At 48.2% G+C, this 15,303-nt stretch overlaps 1 protein-coding gene and 1 long non-coding RNA gene across 4 annotated transcripts in view; one reads left to right on the top strand and one right to left on the bottom strand.

Moving 5' to 3' along the window:
• Positions 1-13,549, top strand: part of LOC141730799 (uncharacterized) — a 55,220-nt gene extending 41,671 nt beyond the window's left edge. For both annotated transcript variants that reach the window (XR_012582458.1, XR_012582456.1), the window contains exon 3: positions 10,818-13,549. This is a non-coding gene — a long non-coding RNA (uncharacterized LOC141730799). The remainder of the gene's footprint in view (positions 1-10,817) is intronic.
• Positions 1-15,303, bottom strand: part of WTIP (WT1 interacting protein) — an 87,248-nt gene that overhangs the window by 17,215 nt on the left and 54,730 nt on the right. For both annotated transcript variants that reach the window (XM_005492529.4, XM_026796710.2), the window contains exon 3: positions 10,121-10,188. In XM_005492529.4, the coding sequence (XP_005492586.2) occupies positions 10,121-10,188 (68 nt within the window). The remainder of the gene's footprint in view (positions 1-10,120; positions 10,189-15,303) is intronic.

The raw sequence follows: 15,303 nt of genomic DNA, 5'->3' as shown, positions 1-15,303 counted from the left end.
CCCTTCTGTCCTGTTAGTATCCTCCTGTGATAATCTTGGGGTTTATAATTCTTCTGTCTAATATGCAATATATCTAAAAGAAATTAACAATGAATTTTGAGCATACAATGAACAATTATGCATGCAGGATAATCCCACCAAGGACTATGAGAAACAATTTCTCCTCCCTGCTCTCACTCCTGCAGCAAACCTTGGTTGTCTACCAGGGTCTTTTAAAGTTTGATGTTCCCATCATGATTTCCAAAAGAAAAACATTCAGAAAACAGTGCTCCTGAAAAAGGCTTCAGGACCAAACTCTCTACCTTAGGCAATGTCAGGTCTTTGAAAAGCCACGGCACTGCTCCTCCCTCCTCTGACTGTGCCCAGGGAGGGGCTGCTGCTCTTCCCTGCTGTTCCACACTCAGCAAAACAAAACCTTCCTCCTGGAAACAGCCTGGAATCTCATTCAGGCCCTTTTGCCTCTTTGATGAGGATGTCCAAAACCTGCAGAAGGTTTGTGCAAGCAGAGCCAGCGGTTACATTGCAGTGGGTGTGGCAGCTGCTGCCCTGGCAATGGTATGAAGCTGTAAAATCTCCAATTCACTGCTGCAGCACTGCACATCACCCACTGCCCGGCCCAGGCCTGAGATCCCTCTCTTTCACACTTTCAGAGCTTTTGAGTGGGATGATAAGGAGGTTTTGCCAAAATGCTTCAGGCATTTAATTCTGAAAACTAATTTCTGAATTGGGTGCTATGCTAATAATGTATTCCCACCCCAGGCTGCCTGTAATCCCTCACAGACTCTCTGCTCCTTGCTTTCCCATTAGCAGAGCATCTGTCTTCTCACTGCTGCATTGTTTGCTCTCTGCATGGGACCCTTACTACATGAGACACAACAATGTAAGAAATTCATGGGATCACATTAAGAGAGGGAGCAAATATCAAATTTGGTTTCATGCAGATGGGGGTTTGTTGTTGTTTTTACACACATATTCCAATGCAGTGATTCAGATGAACTGGACAAAATGGGGCCTTCTCAGGCTCAAAGATAAAGGAGCCTCATGGCAGGTGACAGGTTAACTACAGGAAAATAGTCCAGAACTTCACTCTCCATCCTGCTGAAACCCCCTTATATACCCTGTGTTGACTCTGCCTTGCAGTCTGTGAGGAAACACTACACAGCACTTTGCCTTCTTGCTCCTGTCTTTCCACTTTGCTGTGTTTGAAGGACAAGGAGAGGGCAAGGAGGGACTCCACGCTCTGCCCAGAGGCAGCAGAGGTCTGGCCAGGCACAGAGCTGTGCCAGAATTCAGCTGCTCCTGAACTCTGCCATTGCACAGCCCCTGAGAAGAGCCCAGCCATGAACGTCCTACAGAGACCCTGGCTGAGCACTCACCAAGGCTTCTTGCTGTGTGATTGATTAGGAGCCACTAATGATTTTCTTACCTAGATCTTCCTTAAATAAACTCCTGTGGAAGCACCACAGTGATAATGATCAAGAAAAAAGGCTGAATCAACAGCTTTAACTCTGATCATATTACAGAGCCCAACATTTACTGACCTGATTCACACTGTAAAGCACTTCACATTGCACAGGGCTGTAACTCTGCTGCAGGTTGTTTACTGTCCCCGCTACCATCTACTGCATACACTGAAAAAACTGTTTACACAAGAACCTACCTTCCTGGAACAAAAATTATCTGCATTTTATTCAAAACAGTTGTTGAGAGATCTCAATTCAGAACAAAACAGCAGCTAATAGCAACGTTTATTACCAAACTGGAAACATGTCACTTTTTCACATGGGTCTTTTTCTAACCCTCCCATAGAAAAAAAAAAATAATGCTGTCTGCTTACAAGTGTTTGGCAGGAGTTAAGACATCATTAGAAAGGGTGTTCTAGTTCTTTTAAGTGTGCTTCAGTTATTGTAATTTACTTTTCAATGGAATATTAGGAAAAATGGATAGTCTGACTATTTGGATCACCCTCTCAAGGGGAAATAGTGGAGTGATTGTCTGGCATGAAACCAGCTGGAGTTGGTAACAGCTCCTCCAACATTCCACCAGCAAATGGAACACTAATGGGAGAGTTACAAAAGGTAGTGAGTAGTGACACATCTCAGCAAAAAGCCTGTCTGCCTGTCCTTGTCTCCTGTGCCGTGGCCCAGAGAGTGATTCCTCCAACTCCTTTAACAGCCTGCAGCCCATTCAGTAAAGGCTGAGCACAGACCTTACTCCCACTCTGAACTTTCACTGCATTATGTTTCTCTGTGTTATCACCTGGGCCTGGGTACCACCTGGGAATTGCTCTTTAATAAACCTGAGATGTCTCAGGACTCCAGCTGGTTCCTCCTGTGGCCCCAGGGCTGCCCAGTGGGCCCTGTGGTGAATCTTGCATGTGATGCTCTCAGGCTGCACCCTCAGCTTCCCTCTTTGTTTATGGGCTCCAGCTTTGAAACTTTGGGGAGAATCCCCAGGAGAAAACCCAGGTGTCCCCTGCAGACAATGGGACTTCTGCCACCAGCTTCAATGGACTTGAAACTTCTTGATCCAGGATACAGCACTCTGGAGTTGTGTTGCAATAAGAGGCAAACCCAAACTGTCAGCTCTACACACTCTTCATGCTGATTCACATCCAAGTCCACAGTGCAGAGGCAGACCAATATTTGACCAATATGCTTACACTATGAAACTTGAATTTTAAGCCCATCTGTAGGTTTGACCCAATGTTTCAATTCAGAATACCCCAATTAATCATCATTACTGTCAAACTCGTTTATAAAATACATCCAGAACCACTGGCATATTACAAACTTAGGGGAAATGAAGGGAGAAAATTATTAAAATGTTTTTGGTAGGGAGGGGCTGGAGCAAGACACACACAGGCAGCAACAGGACTGCACTCCCTCATGCCCCAATCAGGAACAGGCTATAAATGTCTGCCTTTGCTTTCAGTGACACCAACGCTGACTGTGGAACCTTCTGTCCCAGCCTAGAGCAACCAGCACCTTGAAGACACTCACAGACTTCCTTATGCTTCTGAACCTCAGGAATATTGCAGCAAATCCCTTTCTAAGCTTTGATTCCATCATTCTTTAAACATATCAGTAAACTCCCCTATCTGTCTGTTCTCTGTCTGTCTGTCCTCAATACAACATCCTCTCAGTTATCTACAGCTCCATGGTCTCTGTGATTCCCATCAGATAGGAAATGGACACAAGCTGCAGCTTCAATCATTCACCTTTTCAACTGAGTCGGTTTTTTTCCAAGAGTCTCACTTAGCAGAAATGGGCTCTGTGACTAATACACCAGTCCCAGGGCTCCCTCCCAAGGGGGACTTCCAAACATTTATAGCCACTGAGATGGAAAATCAAACCTCTGACTCCAGCTGACACCAGCTTCCATTACACTAAATAAAAACTATCTTCTGAGAGCCCCAGCAAGTGGGACAGGCCATTTCCCACACTGCCAGCCCTGGAAAACAGCATGTGCACAAACTGAGAAGAAAAGCCTCATTAGTATTAATATTTCCATTGCAGCCATGCCCAGGGGCCCTGGCTGGGGTAAGGGGCTTGCTGTGTTTGGTGCTTCAGGAGATGAAGGTGCAAACCCTGCTCTGATGAGCTCCCATCCCTCAGTGGATCCTGTCCCTTCTTCAGGAAAGGCTGAGCATTTCCATTTCCCAGTTCTCCTGGGTGAGATCCTGTCCCTTCCCAGGAAAGGCTGAGCATTTCCATTTCCCAGCTCTCCTGGGTGAGATCCTGTCCCTTCTTCAGGAAAGGCTGAGCATTTCCATTTTCCAGCTGCCTCCTGAGATCCTGTCCCCTCTTCAGGAAAGGCTGAGCAGTTCCATTTCCCAGCATTTCTATTCCCCACCTGCCTTCTGAGTGAGATCCTGTCCCTTCCCAGGAAAGGCTGAGCATTTCCATTTCCCACCTGGCTCCTGTGTCCCTTCCCCATGAAAGGCTGAGCATTTCCATTTCCCAGCTGCCTCCTGAGATCCTGTCCCTTCCCAGAAAAGGCTGAGCATTTATTTCCATTTTCCAGCTGCCTCCTGCTCCTGCACACCCTGACAACCTCCTCATTTCTGATCTCGCTGTGACATTTACAGTTGTGGATGTCAGACCAGGCCCTCTGTGCCCTCTGTAGCCAACTCCTGCACTGCAGAGACCACAAAGAGAAGTGTCCTGGCTGGGGACCAGGCCTGGGTAGGGGAGAAAGGGATCCAGAGCCCCACCAGAGTGGATGGAGAGCAGAAGGAAGGCTGGAGAGAGTCTGCAGGGCTGCCAGGGGCTCCGGAATGCTTGCCCTGCTGGGGAGGGCAGGGAGAGCACACCCAAAGGCTCCTGCAGGTCTGCAGTGCACTGAGTCTCTTTATGGCTTCCATGTGCAAAATGAAGCTTTTAGAGCCTTTCTCTGTGAGGAGTTATGGGCAAAGTTCCTCCAGTCTTGCTCACTGAAATGGATGAACAGCTCTAGATGAAACTTTCAACAACTAATGACAGCAAAGGGAGCCAGAGGCAAAAACCTAGCATGAAGAAGTTCAGCCTAAATGATTAAATTTGGCAAAGTTTTAAGACAGTGAAAGAGAAAAATCTTACAAGGGGAAGTTTGGGATGACCTTAGAGCAGAGCACTGCAGCCTGTGGTGTCTGTAATAGGTTATTTCCAGAGCATCTGAGCCTCTTCCAGTAGTGCATTAAGCAATGTAACTAACATCTGTCACGAGGTTCATTTTCCCTCTCATCTCCTCCCTCGAGGGAAATTCTCTCATTTCTTAACCTCTACTGGACCCCCACTCAGTAATGTTCATTACCTCAAGAGAAGAAGGGAAAGCCTATCAAAAAGAGGAAAAAAAGCAAAGAGATAGATAGTAGATCTAAGATTCCGGCTCCTTTGGTGACATTTTTAAAGTGTTTTTTGCCAAGAAAAACAGTATTTAAAAAAAAAATCTTTACGTGATATTTAAGCATAGAAAAGGAAAGACAAATTAAAATTATTTTTCCTTCACCCCTGATTATGCAGCAATTTATCAACAGAATGAAACATGAACATCTGACTGGGATTATTTATTATACAGTAAGGCATTTATTTTTTGTTCACTTCACCAGGAACAGTGTCTCTGTTATGGCTAGTTAGCCATCTGTGTCCAAAGAGCTTTCAGGAAAGGATTAAACTGTCATTTGTTTTATTTCCTTTCATGAAATAACAGCTCCTAACAGGGCTGGGGCAACACTTGGGTCTTGCTGGACTTGTTACTTTAAGGGGGCATTTAAAGGAGTAACAGGACCTGCCTTAGGGCTAAAGCAAAGCAATGTGAAGTGTGGGGGTTGTTTTTGCTCTTTTTGCTCCTCACACATGCAGTGTCCTCCTGGAAATGGCACAGATCAGCCAATCTCTTGGGCAGAAGTAGAATTATCCGTAGAATTATCCGTGTATTTATTTTTTTAAATCTGATTAATTCACCTCATTCAATTAGCCACTAAGGCTTTAAGCACTGACAGAATGTGCAGCTAATCAGGGCTGGCAGCAGGAGGCTGACAAAAATGACCCTGGGGGGCAGAGGTATCCCAGGTCCTCCAGGTGCAGGGGATTCCCATCCATCCATCCATCCATCCATCCATCCATCCATCCATCCATCCATCCATCCATCCATCCCCATCCATCCACTCCCAATCATCCATTCACATCCATCCATTCTCAACCATCCATTCCCATCCATTCCCATCCATCCATTCCCATCCATCCATTCCCATCCATCCATCCATCCATCCATCCATCCATCCATCCATCCATCCATCCATCCATTCCCAGACATCCATCCATTCTCAACCATCCATTCCCATCCATCCATCCATCCATCCATCCATCCATCCATCCATCCATCCATCCATTCCCAACCATCCATCCATTCCCAACCATCCATCCATTCCCAGCCCCACCATGGCATCCCCTGCCCACTTACAACTGCACAAGTGGGGAAGAAACTTCTGACACTTCTTCCCTGCAAGAACAGAGCAAAATAAACCAGCTGGTGTGGAGAGTGTGCCCTCAGTGAGAGCAAACATGGGAAAACTCTTTGCCAGGAGGATGTGCCTGGTGGCCCTGGCAGGGGCAGTGTGGGCTGTGCTGGGGCAGCCTCCCCAGGAGCTCCAGTGTGAGACAACTGCTCACTTAGAAAATTTGAAAAGGTTTATTAAACCTTGACAAAAATACAACAAAGGAGTACACAAGGAAAAAGCTGCAGCGCTGGGAACTGCCCTCATGGATACCACGTGGCAGGTTCATCTTTAAGATGGATGCTCAGTGTTTTATACCCCTGGGGCTGCATCAGCCAACCCTGGCCCCTCCCAAAGTCTGTCAGACAGTTCTTCTGTGCCATTTATCAGTGGAAACTGTTTTGTAACTGGATTGGGGGTCAGATGTCATGCTCACCCCCTGAGCCATGCCCACCCCCTGAGCACCCCCAAGCTTTTCCATTCCCACCTGCCCCATGCCAGGCACACCTGTGCAGCTTCTTTGTACCTGTGCTGGACAGCCCAGTGTGTGATGGCAACAATACAGGGGGAAAGGGAACCATGGGGAGAGCAGAGGACATCTAAACTACAATAACATAACTGTACATCACAAAAACTTCTCTTAATATTCACACAATAGTTATCCCTTAATTGCCAGAGCCAATCAGCTCATTATCCATCTGTAACACCAGCACCAGCTCACCCCTGGCTGTGCCCACAAACCAAAAGCCCTTCTCCAAGAGAGGGGCACATTTGGAAAGGCTGATGCCAGCAGCTCCTCACTGATGGTTTGGAAGCACTGGGCAGCCAAAGCTCTCAGGGGCTCACTGTGCTTAAGGTGACAAATGTGCAAATGTGCTCTGCTCAAATGCCACCTGCACAGGGCCTTAGAGGAGAGGAGAGGGAAGGGAGAAGAGAGAAGAGAGAAGGGAGAAGGGAGAAGGGAGAAGGGAGAAGGGAGAAGGGAGAAGGGAGAAGGGAGAAGGGAGAAGGGAGAAGAGAGAAGGGAGAAGAGAGGAGACCCCGGGAGCAGCTGGACCCAGAGCTGGCTGGACCTCGAGGGGGACACTTCAGCCAAAGAGGACTCTTCCAAGAGCCAAACATCTGAAAGGATCAGAGAATGGGTTTTTTCAAGGTCTTGGCTTCAGGGACCACAGGTGACACTGCAGTGAATTCCACATGCCACCTCTGACTGAGTGGGAGAGCTGATTTGTGAGCAGTGAGAGGTAGTTAAAGAACCAGGTATCCTATCTGAGCCCCTGACTGCAGCTCTGGAGACTGTTCCAGATGGAGCTGGTCTGGCACAGCAAAATGTGGTACTGCAGGACAAATAAAATACTGACATCTATAGGATGTTCAATATTTCTAGCAGCTACAATAGGAAGAAACCCATAAATAATATCCATCCTTCACTAAAATTTTCTGCATTTGTTCCCTTCAGGAACCATTTCAGCTTTTCTGCCCATCACTGTGCAGGTGCTGCTGACATGCAGCCCCAAAATCACTGTGGACACTCCCAGTGTGGCTGCAGGGGTGACAGGGAAGAAGCAGCTGCAGCCCATGAATGGGATCAGCAGAGGCAGCAGTGGTGACAGAGCTGTGCAGGAGTGACAGCCCTCCCTGGCAAGGGGACAGCCTCTGCTCCAGGCACCAGGGAGGCTCCAGGTGCCACCAGCTCTATGCCCCACTGACAGAACAGGAGTTCCCTTCTTGCTGGGAGGCACAAGAGGGGCTCATCCAGCCCCTGCTGCCTTGGTGGCACTGTGAGGAACAAGGGAACATCGAGCTCTCAGTCTGGGGATCCCTGGAAGGATGACAAGGCACACAGAGCCCGTGCTCCCCTGGCTGTCACAGTGCCCTCAGGGACAGCATTGCACCCCCTGTGCTCCCCTGGCTGTCACAGTGCCCTCAGGGACAGCACTGCCCCCCTGTGCTCCCCTGGCTGTCACAGTGCCCTAAAGGACAGCACTGCCCCCCTGTGCTCCCCTGGCTGTCACAGTGCCCTGAGGGACAGCACTGTCCCTCCTGTGCTCCCCTGGCTGTCACAGTGCCCCAAAGGACAGCACTGCCCCTCCTGCCCACGGCTGCTGAGGCTGCTCTGCTCTCCAGCCCTGGCCATGTTTGAAATAAGCTGTCCCAGGCTGTGGGGCTGCAGGTGACAGAGCTGTGACCCCACTCCCAGGCCCAGAGCAGCCTCTGACTCTCCTGATCAATGCCCAGACAAACAAAAGCCAAGAAAGTGGCAGGACACCATGGCAGGCTGCATTTTCTTAGCAGCAATACAATTCTAATGCAGTTAGACTGGATCTGCTTACATTCCCAAACTGGAATAATCTTTTTCTTATCCCCCTGCCCTAACTTCTCCAACATTCCACTACCATGGGGGCAGCAGGGAATCCTGCTGCACCAAAGGGAGCTGTGCTAAAGAACTGAGTAATGGTAGAGACTGAAATTCTCACTTCTACAGAAAAGGCATTTCATTTTATCTTTGGACTGAAAATGCCTCTTCTTAGCCAGGACTGGGTTTCCCAGTGTTCAAGAGGAAGACCTGGGAAGATGAAGTAGTTAAAATAATTTCCTCTTTAATGGCTATTTTGCAGCCTATTTCCTTTCAATTTTGAGAATGCTTTGTGCTTTCCCTGTTCACAGAACTCTAAAACAGGCAAGGTTGTTTGATTTCATTAGTGATACCACACAATTCCTGGGATTCTTGCAATGACATTTGTTCAGGGGAGCTGAGAGAAGATGCAGCTACTTCCTGAGCAGCAGCAGGATTACCACAAGCAGGGATCACATCAGAATTTGGTTTCTTTGCTGAATTACACAGTGTCCCTTCATCTGCTTCTCCCCCATCCCTCTGCTACTGGGATCTGCTAAAACACACCTGGGCTTTTATGCCTTCAGTGTCCCAACATTTCCCTAACTTGCAGAAAGTTTATTCCTATCACGTCTTTAATCGCAGTTTTCCTGGGAAAATCTCTGCAAATATCTTCCTTCAGAAACCCACTACAGAACATGCCTGAACTAAAGAGTTTCCCCCCACCCCATGAAAACTGAATGTTCTCCAAAAGATTAAGATTTTTAGATTTCAAATTCTTGTGTTTAGGCTGAAATTACAAGCTAATAACAACAATCATGCCATTAAGTCTGGATGAAAGGTTTTGATCATAGGGAAATTACATTCCAACACAGTTCAAATGAAAAATCTCAAAGGTTTGAGCCCCTCCCTCTCACACTCCATCTCCTCTCCCCCTCCCTGTGCTTCTGCAGAAACACAGTAAAGAAAGAGCTGAAAAAAGCAAGGAAGAAAAAAGAATTTCCTCTCCAGAATGCAAGCAAAACAAGTTTCAATTATAACAAGATACTTATTTTTTGCACAACAGAAAAATTTCTTTTCCAACAGGTTCCAGCTCACAGTAAAGGTGTAACACATGAAAGCAAATATAATTTATATTTTAGGAATTTCCATGATTTTTATACATTGCATTGATGAGAAATGCATTTGTGCACTTTGAACTGCCTGTAACAATTTTGTTGTGGGATATACTTTGAATAGCATGATTATATATTCATTAGAAATGGAAAGTTGTTCTGGAAGATCCAAGCTTCCAAATTAATGGCATTTCAATAAATAAGGTGGCATAAATTCAACATACTGATTGTCCAATTCATCTTCTAAGCTAAAACATATCATTGCTCTCTAATTGCAATTCCCAGCCATGCCATCCTCTTCATCTTAATTCTAAATGCTCTGCACTTCTCAAATCATTTGTGGTGCGCTGCACAATTCTCACCCTTAATTGCATGAATATTTTATTTTTGCAACAACACAGCTCAGCAACAGGCTTCATTTTCCCTTTCCTGCCTGAGTGTCTATTAAAGTAAAGCATTTACAGAAGCTCTGTGAGCAGGGAGAGAGCGTTTATCCTCACAATTTGCACTTTCTGATGGACAGTTCTGTTCTTGGTTTTACAGCCACCACCTCAAACCAAGGAGGCAGTGGCAGATGCTTCCCCATTCCACCACTGCCAGGAGGCCCCACATCATCACCTGTCTCTCAAAGCAAACATAAAAGAACAATTTGCTTTAGAAAGAATAAGAAAAAATGCCTGAAATCTTACTTACTAGGAAGTCTTCTTCACAGTACACCTTGCCATTGACATTGTAGAATGCTTTTCCTCGTAGTCTTCTCCCTGTTAAAGCACAGGACCATCAGAATTTTGGTTTTTATCCCAAACCCAGGTGTTCAGGGTGCAAAGTGAAAAGCACAGCCCCTGTCCCTGTCTGTGGGGTCTGCTCCTGCCCCTCTCTTCCCTGGAGGACCCATGCAGAGCCAGGGCTGAGGGTCAGGCCGTTGGCTCTATCTGGCCTGACCAAATCAGGTACCAAACCTTGCCTTAGGTACCCACTAAATGTTACCTTGCAGTGCAGGTTATGGAACCCAGCTGACAGCAATCCCTGAAAACCTTGCAATCCAGGCTTGATTTTTATCTCTTTGCAAATTGAGACAATTTTCTTGGCAGGTAAAATCCCAGCAGGCTCACATCCACTGCAATCCACAGCAGCAGTCTTTATCTCCAAAGGACTAAATAAAGGATTCTGCATATGGGTGTTCCTGCCACCCTCAAAAATATCAATAATCAACACCACAGCAGGTGTCTGCAACACTAAAGCAGCACAAGGCACACATGATGGAGGGAAGGGCAGTAAAATCACACAGAAAACAATAGATTTTTTATTCATATTTTGACATTTGCCATTTCATCAGCCCATGTGGAACTCAAAGCCTGTGACAGTCATTAACTGGTGGCTCTCTTTACAGTGAAGAAATGCACAGCTGACTTCAGAGAGTCCCAACAGAAAGGATTCAAAGCAGAAAATCAAGAATTCAATTCAAGAACCACCAAGCACAATCAGTTTGTAGATTCAGCAGGTCAGAGCTGCTCTGCTGAAAGCAGTGCTGCTCCATCACTGTAAAACCAGAGAAGGGAAGGCACACTCATCCCAGCTCACCTCATTCCCACTCTCCAGGGTGCCAGGGGCCAAAGCTCCTGGCTGTGGGAGCTCTGAACAGCCCTGGCAGCCCCAGGGACAGCAGCTGTGCCAGCAGCCACACTGGGCAGGGCTGAGGGCAAGAGGAATTCTTGATCCAGGTCACTGTCAGGGCTTCTCTCCATGGAATGAGCCTGGATGTGTCCTGCAGCTCCCCAGGAACACCACCCATCTCTATGGAGGGTTTGAACACCACCCATCTCCATGGAGGGTTTGAACACCACCCATGTCCTGGAGGGTTTGAACACCACCATCTCCTGGAGGGTTGGAACACCACCCATCTCCTGGGGGTTTTGAACACCACCATGTCCTGGAGGGTTTGAGCACCACCCATCTCCTGGAGGGTTTGAACATCACCATCTCCTGGAGGGTTTGAACACCACCAATCTCCATCTCCTGGAGGGTTTGAACACCACTGTGTCCTGGAGGGTTTGAACACCACCATGTCCTGGAGGGTTTGAGCACCACCCATCTCCTGGAGGGTCTGACACCCAGGGCCAGCACGCTGAGCCAGCTCACAGGGGCAGGAGTGCTCCCCACGGTTTCCATAAACAACTTTGAGGAAAATATGATGAATTTTCAGTGTTTGGAAGAGGCTTTTACACGTTGCCACTGTGATGCGATCCTGGGAAACAGCGTGTGGCACAAAGGAGCTGGGATCTGGGCTGGTGCTTTTGGGAAATCACATGCTGCATGTGGCTGTCTGGTGGTTTCACTGTCGTGGCTGAGGGAAATGCTTCTTTTGTGTGCACATTCTTGGGCTCTGGATCTCACGAGCCGCTGTCTCCATACTGCTGCTAGGTGGAGTCTGCTCTTGTTTGTCTTTCCAGCTGCCTGGTGGCTCTGGTGGGGAGCAGGACCCTGGTGATGTGGGCAATGTGCTCATCCCCTCTGAGAACCTGAGGTAAAACTGGGCCATGCCTGAGCAAGGCACGGGGCTGGGACAGCAGTCAGGGGACCTTGGGGCCTCTCTCAACTGATGCAGGAGCAACCACATCTAGCTCTTCCCTCCTGCTTGTCAAAGCTGGTTTTAAACCTCTCTAGGGAAAGTAAAGTACATGGAATGAAAGGAAAAAGGGAAAGAAACCAGAATGGCTTTGTAAAGGACTTGTTGTGTCTGTCAGATCCAGGCTTCCATACAACTTGTCTTTAGCTGGTGGAGATGAAGTGTCCACCCAGAAGAGGATGCCTTGGATGTGCTGGAGCAGCTTTTCCCCCATGCTCACCTGGAGCTGGGTGTTTGCTGCAGGGGAAGGAGCACTGCCCTCACCCCAGCACACACACACACACCGTGCTGAGAAAGCTGCAGGGCTGATCGGGGACAAATCCCAGCACTGCTGCTGGAGGATCTCTGCAGGAGAGCAAGGTGCCAGTGCAGGGGGGCACCAGCATCTCCTGAGCACTGCAGAAGGGGCAGGAGGACCCCAACATCCCACTCTAGCCCAGCCTGCCAGTGCTGAGGTTGGGAAACGACACAAATTCTGCTCCTGTTCTTTCCTTGGCACAGCATGGACCAGTGGGGTCAGCGCTTCCCTGGACTGGGATGGAGTGGGAAGGCTCTGATCCAAGCCAAGAAGGCAAAGCCAGTGCTCTGGAGGGTCTCAGACACATCAGGTGTCACCTGCTGTTCCTGGCCCCACTGTGAGTGTCCCCATCAGCCCTGCACTGCTGGGATCCCTGCCCAGCACCTGCCCCCTCTGCACTCCCAGCAAAACCTTTCAAAACTGAGGGAAAATACCATTTCCCCCATTTTTCAGCTGAAAAAAACAAGACACCTATTAGGGAACTAACTTGCCTAAACTCATAAAGCAGGCAAGCAGCTTGCTCACATGATAATGACTATTACCAGCAATGATTAATAAGATTGGCAGGCCTTTTACCTTACAAGAATTAAATTCAGGGACTGTACAATAATTATCTCATAAACAAGAAACAGCAAGTTATCACTCAAACAACCATGGAAGCCTATATTGGCTCCTACATTCTGCACTTCAGAAATAAAGGCAAAAGTGTAAATTCCCCTGTCCTCCGGAAGGGTTGACTGAATGACAGCACTGAACATGGTCAGACACCACCCTCAGAGTGCCTGGGCATCATGAGCAAACTGCAGCCAGGGGGACAGGAATCCCCAGGAGAGGCAGGGATAGTGCCCCCAGCCCCAGGCAGCAGGGTGGGTGCCACACCTCGATGTTGGGAGGTTGGGATGTTGGGAGCTTGTGATGTTGGAATGTTGAGAGGTTGGGATGTTGGAATGTTGGGATGTTTGGAGGTTGGCATGTTGAGATATTGGGATGTTGGGATATTGGAATGTTGGGATGTGGGGATGTTGGGATGTTGAGATGTTGGGATGCTGGGAGGTGGGGATCTTGGAATGTTGGGATGTTGGAATGTTGGGAGGTTGGGATGTTGGGAGGTTGAGACATTGGGCCGTTGGGATGTTGGGAGGTTGGAATGTGAGAGGTTGGGATGTCGGGATATTGGGATATTGGAATGTTGGGATGTGGGGACGTTGGGATGTTGGGAGGTTGAGACATTGGGCCATTGGGATGTTGGGAGGTTTGGAATGTCAGAGGTTGGGATGTTGGAACATTGGAATGTTGGAATGTTGAGACATTGGGATGTTGGACATTGGGACATTGGGATGCTGGGATGTTGGGATGTTGAGACGTTGGGATGCTGGGACGTTGGGATGTTGGGAGGTTGGGATGTTGGGACATCGGGGTGTTGGGATGTTGGAATGTTGGGAGGTTGGGATGTTGGAATGTTGGGAGGTTGGAATGTTGGGAGGTTGAGACATTGGGCCGTTGGGATGTTGGGAGGTTTGGAATGTCAGAGGTTGGGATGCTGGAACGTTGGAATGTTGAGACATTGGGACGTTGGGATGTTGGAATGTTGGGACACTGGGATGTTGGGATGCCTGCCCTGAGCTCTGCTGGACAAGGGGGCTTCACCTCTCAAGGTCCTGGAGAACTTAGGGCACAGCACCAGCCTGTTCTGTGTAATCTGCTCCTGTCAATGCAGCAGGAATTCCAAGCTAAACCCCCCTGATGTTCCTTGGGCCAGCTGAGCCAAGCACCTGGCCAGCCAGGGCAGGTGACATCACCCTGCCACTGGCACACAGGCCCTGCTGCTTGGCTTCCCTTTCAATGCCTGTCTAGCCAAGCCTGTTACTATTTGCTTTCATAATATTGAAACAAAAAAAGGCAAGAGCTTCTGACAGAACTTGATGCAACTTGCTGCTGGCTCATTAGGATGACAATGAGCGGCCCAGGCAGAGTTCACGGGGTGGGGTTTCACAAACCCTGCCCTTGGCTCCTCCTGCTGCATTCCCACCCTGTCAGACCAGTTTGCAGCAGCAGCAGCAGAGCAGGGAATGCACAGGGGCTGTGGGCAGGCTCCTGGTGGGGAGCCCCTTCTCCCCTGAGTGCTTCCAGCCTTGTTTCCCACAGAACACAAAGGTTTTGCACTGCCAGTGACAAAGCAGCAATTCCATTTCCTGACAGCCCCACCTTGCACCAGGCTAAGGGTTTCCACACCTCGGGTGGGAGGCAGAGACCTCACAAACACTCCAGTAAACATTCACAGATAATCTGGCAGATAATTAAATGAAAGCTAGAAATTACTCTATCCCGAGGACTGATTACAAGTGGTGATTGCAACCAACACGACAAACAGCCAAAAGAATGCAGGTTTGTGGAACTCTTAAATAAAAATTAAAGCAGAACTCTCTCTAAGTGTTTAACAGCGATGTGGACATTTAACCAGTTTATAAGTCTCTATTATTTAAATGCATCAATTACTTCCTGCACAATTTTTATCTCCCACATGTCATAAACTAAAAAGAAGGAATAGAGAGCTGCTCCTTTATCAAAGGAACAACTCAAAGGCAGCTTGCAAAAGGAAAAATGACCCCTAGTTGACACAGGCTGTCCACAAGTATTGTCCCCAGTCTCCACCACGCTTTGCTGGGTGGTGAAAGGACACCAGCCAGGAAGCCAAGACAGAGCAAAAACTTTTCTCCAATGCTGTTTCAAATGCTGCTCCAGGACTCCATGGAACAAAATGTGAATGAGCCCAGGTTTTACAGTCCTGGGGACACTGGAAGTGTCCTGCCCCCTCCCCTCAAGGCTGGAAAGCATCCTCTGAGCCCTCCCTGAGCTGCTGGCCCTGAGCATGTGCCTGTGGGGAGGTCAGTTTATCAATCACAGCCTGCACTGGGAGATCTCCTGTCTCACACAGGATGGATGCAACCGGAT

The sequence above is a fragment of the Zonotrichia albicollis genome, chromosome 13 (assembly GCF_047830755.1).
Source record: "Zonotrichia albicollis isolate bZonAlb1 chromosome 13, bZonAlb1.hap1, whole genome shotgun sequence".
NCBI lineage: Eukaryota > Metazoa > Chordata > Aves > Passeriformes > Passerellidae > Zonotrichia > Zonotrichia albicollis.
This window is presented reverse-complemented; position numbering and strand designations above follow the sequence as displayed.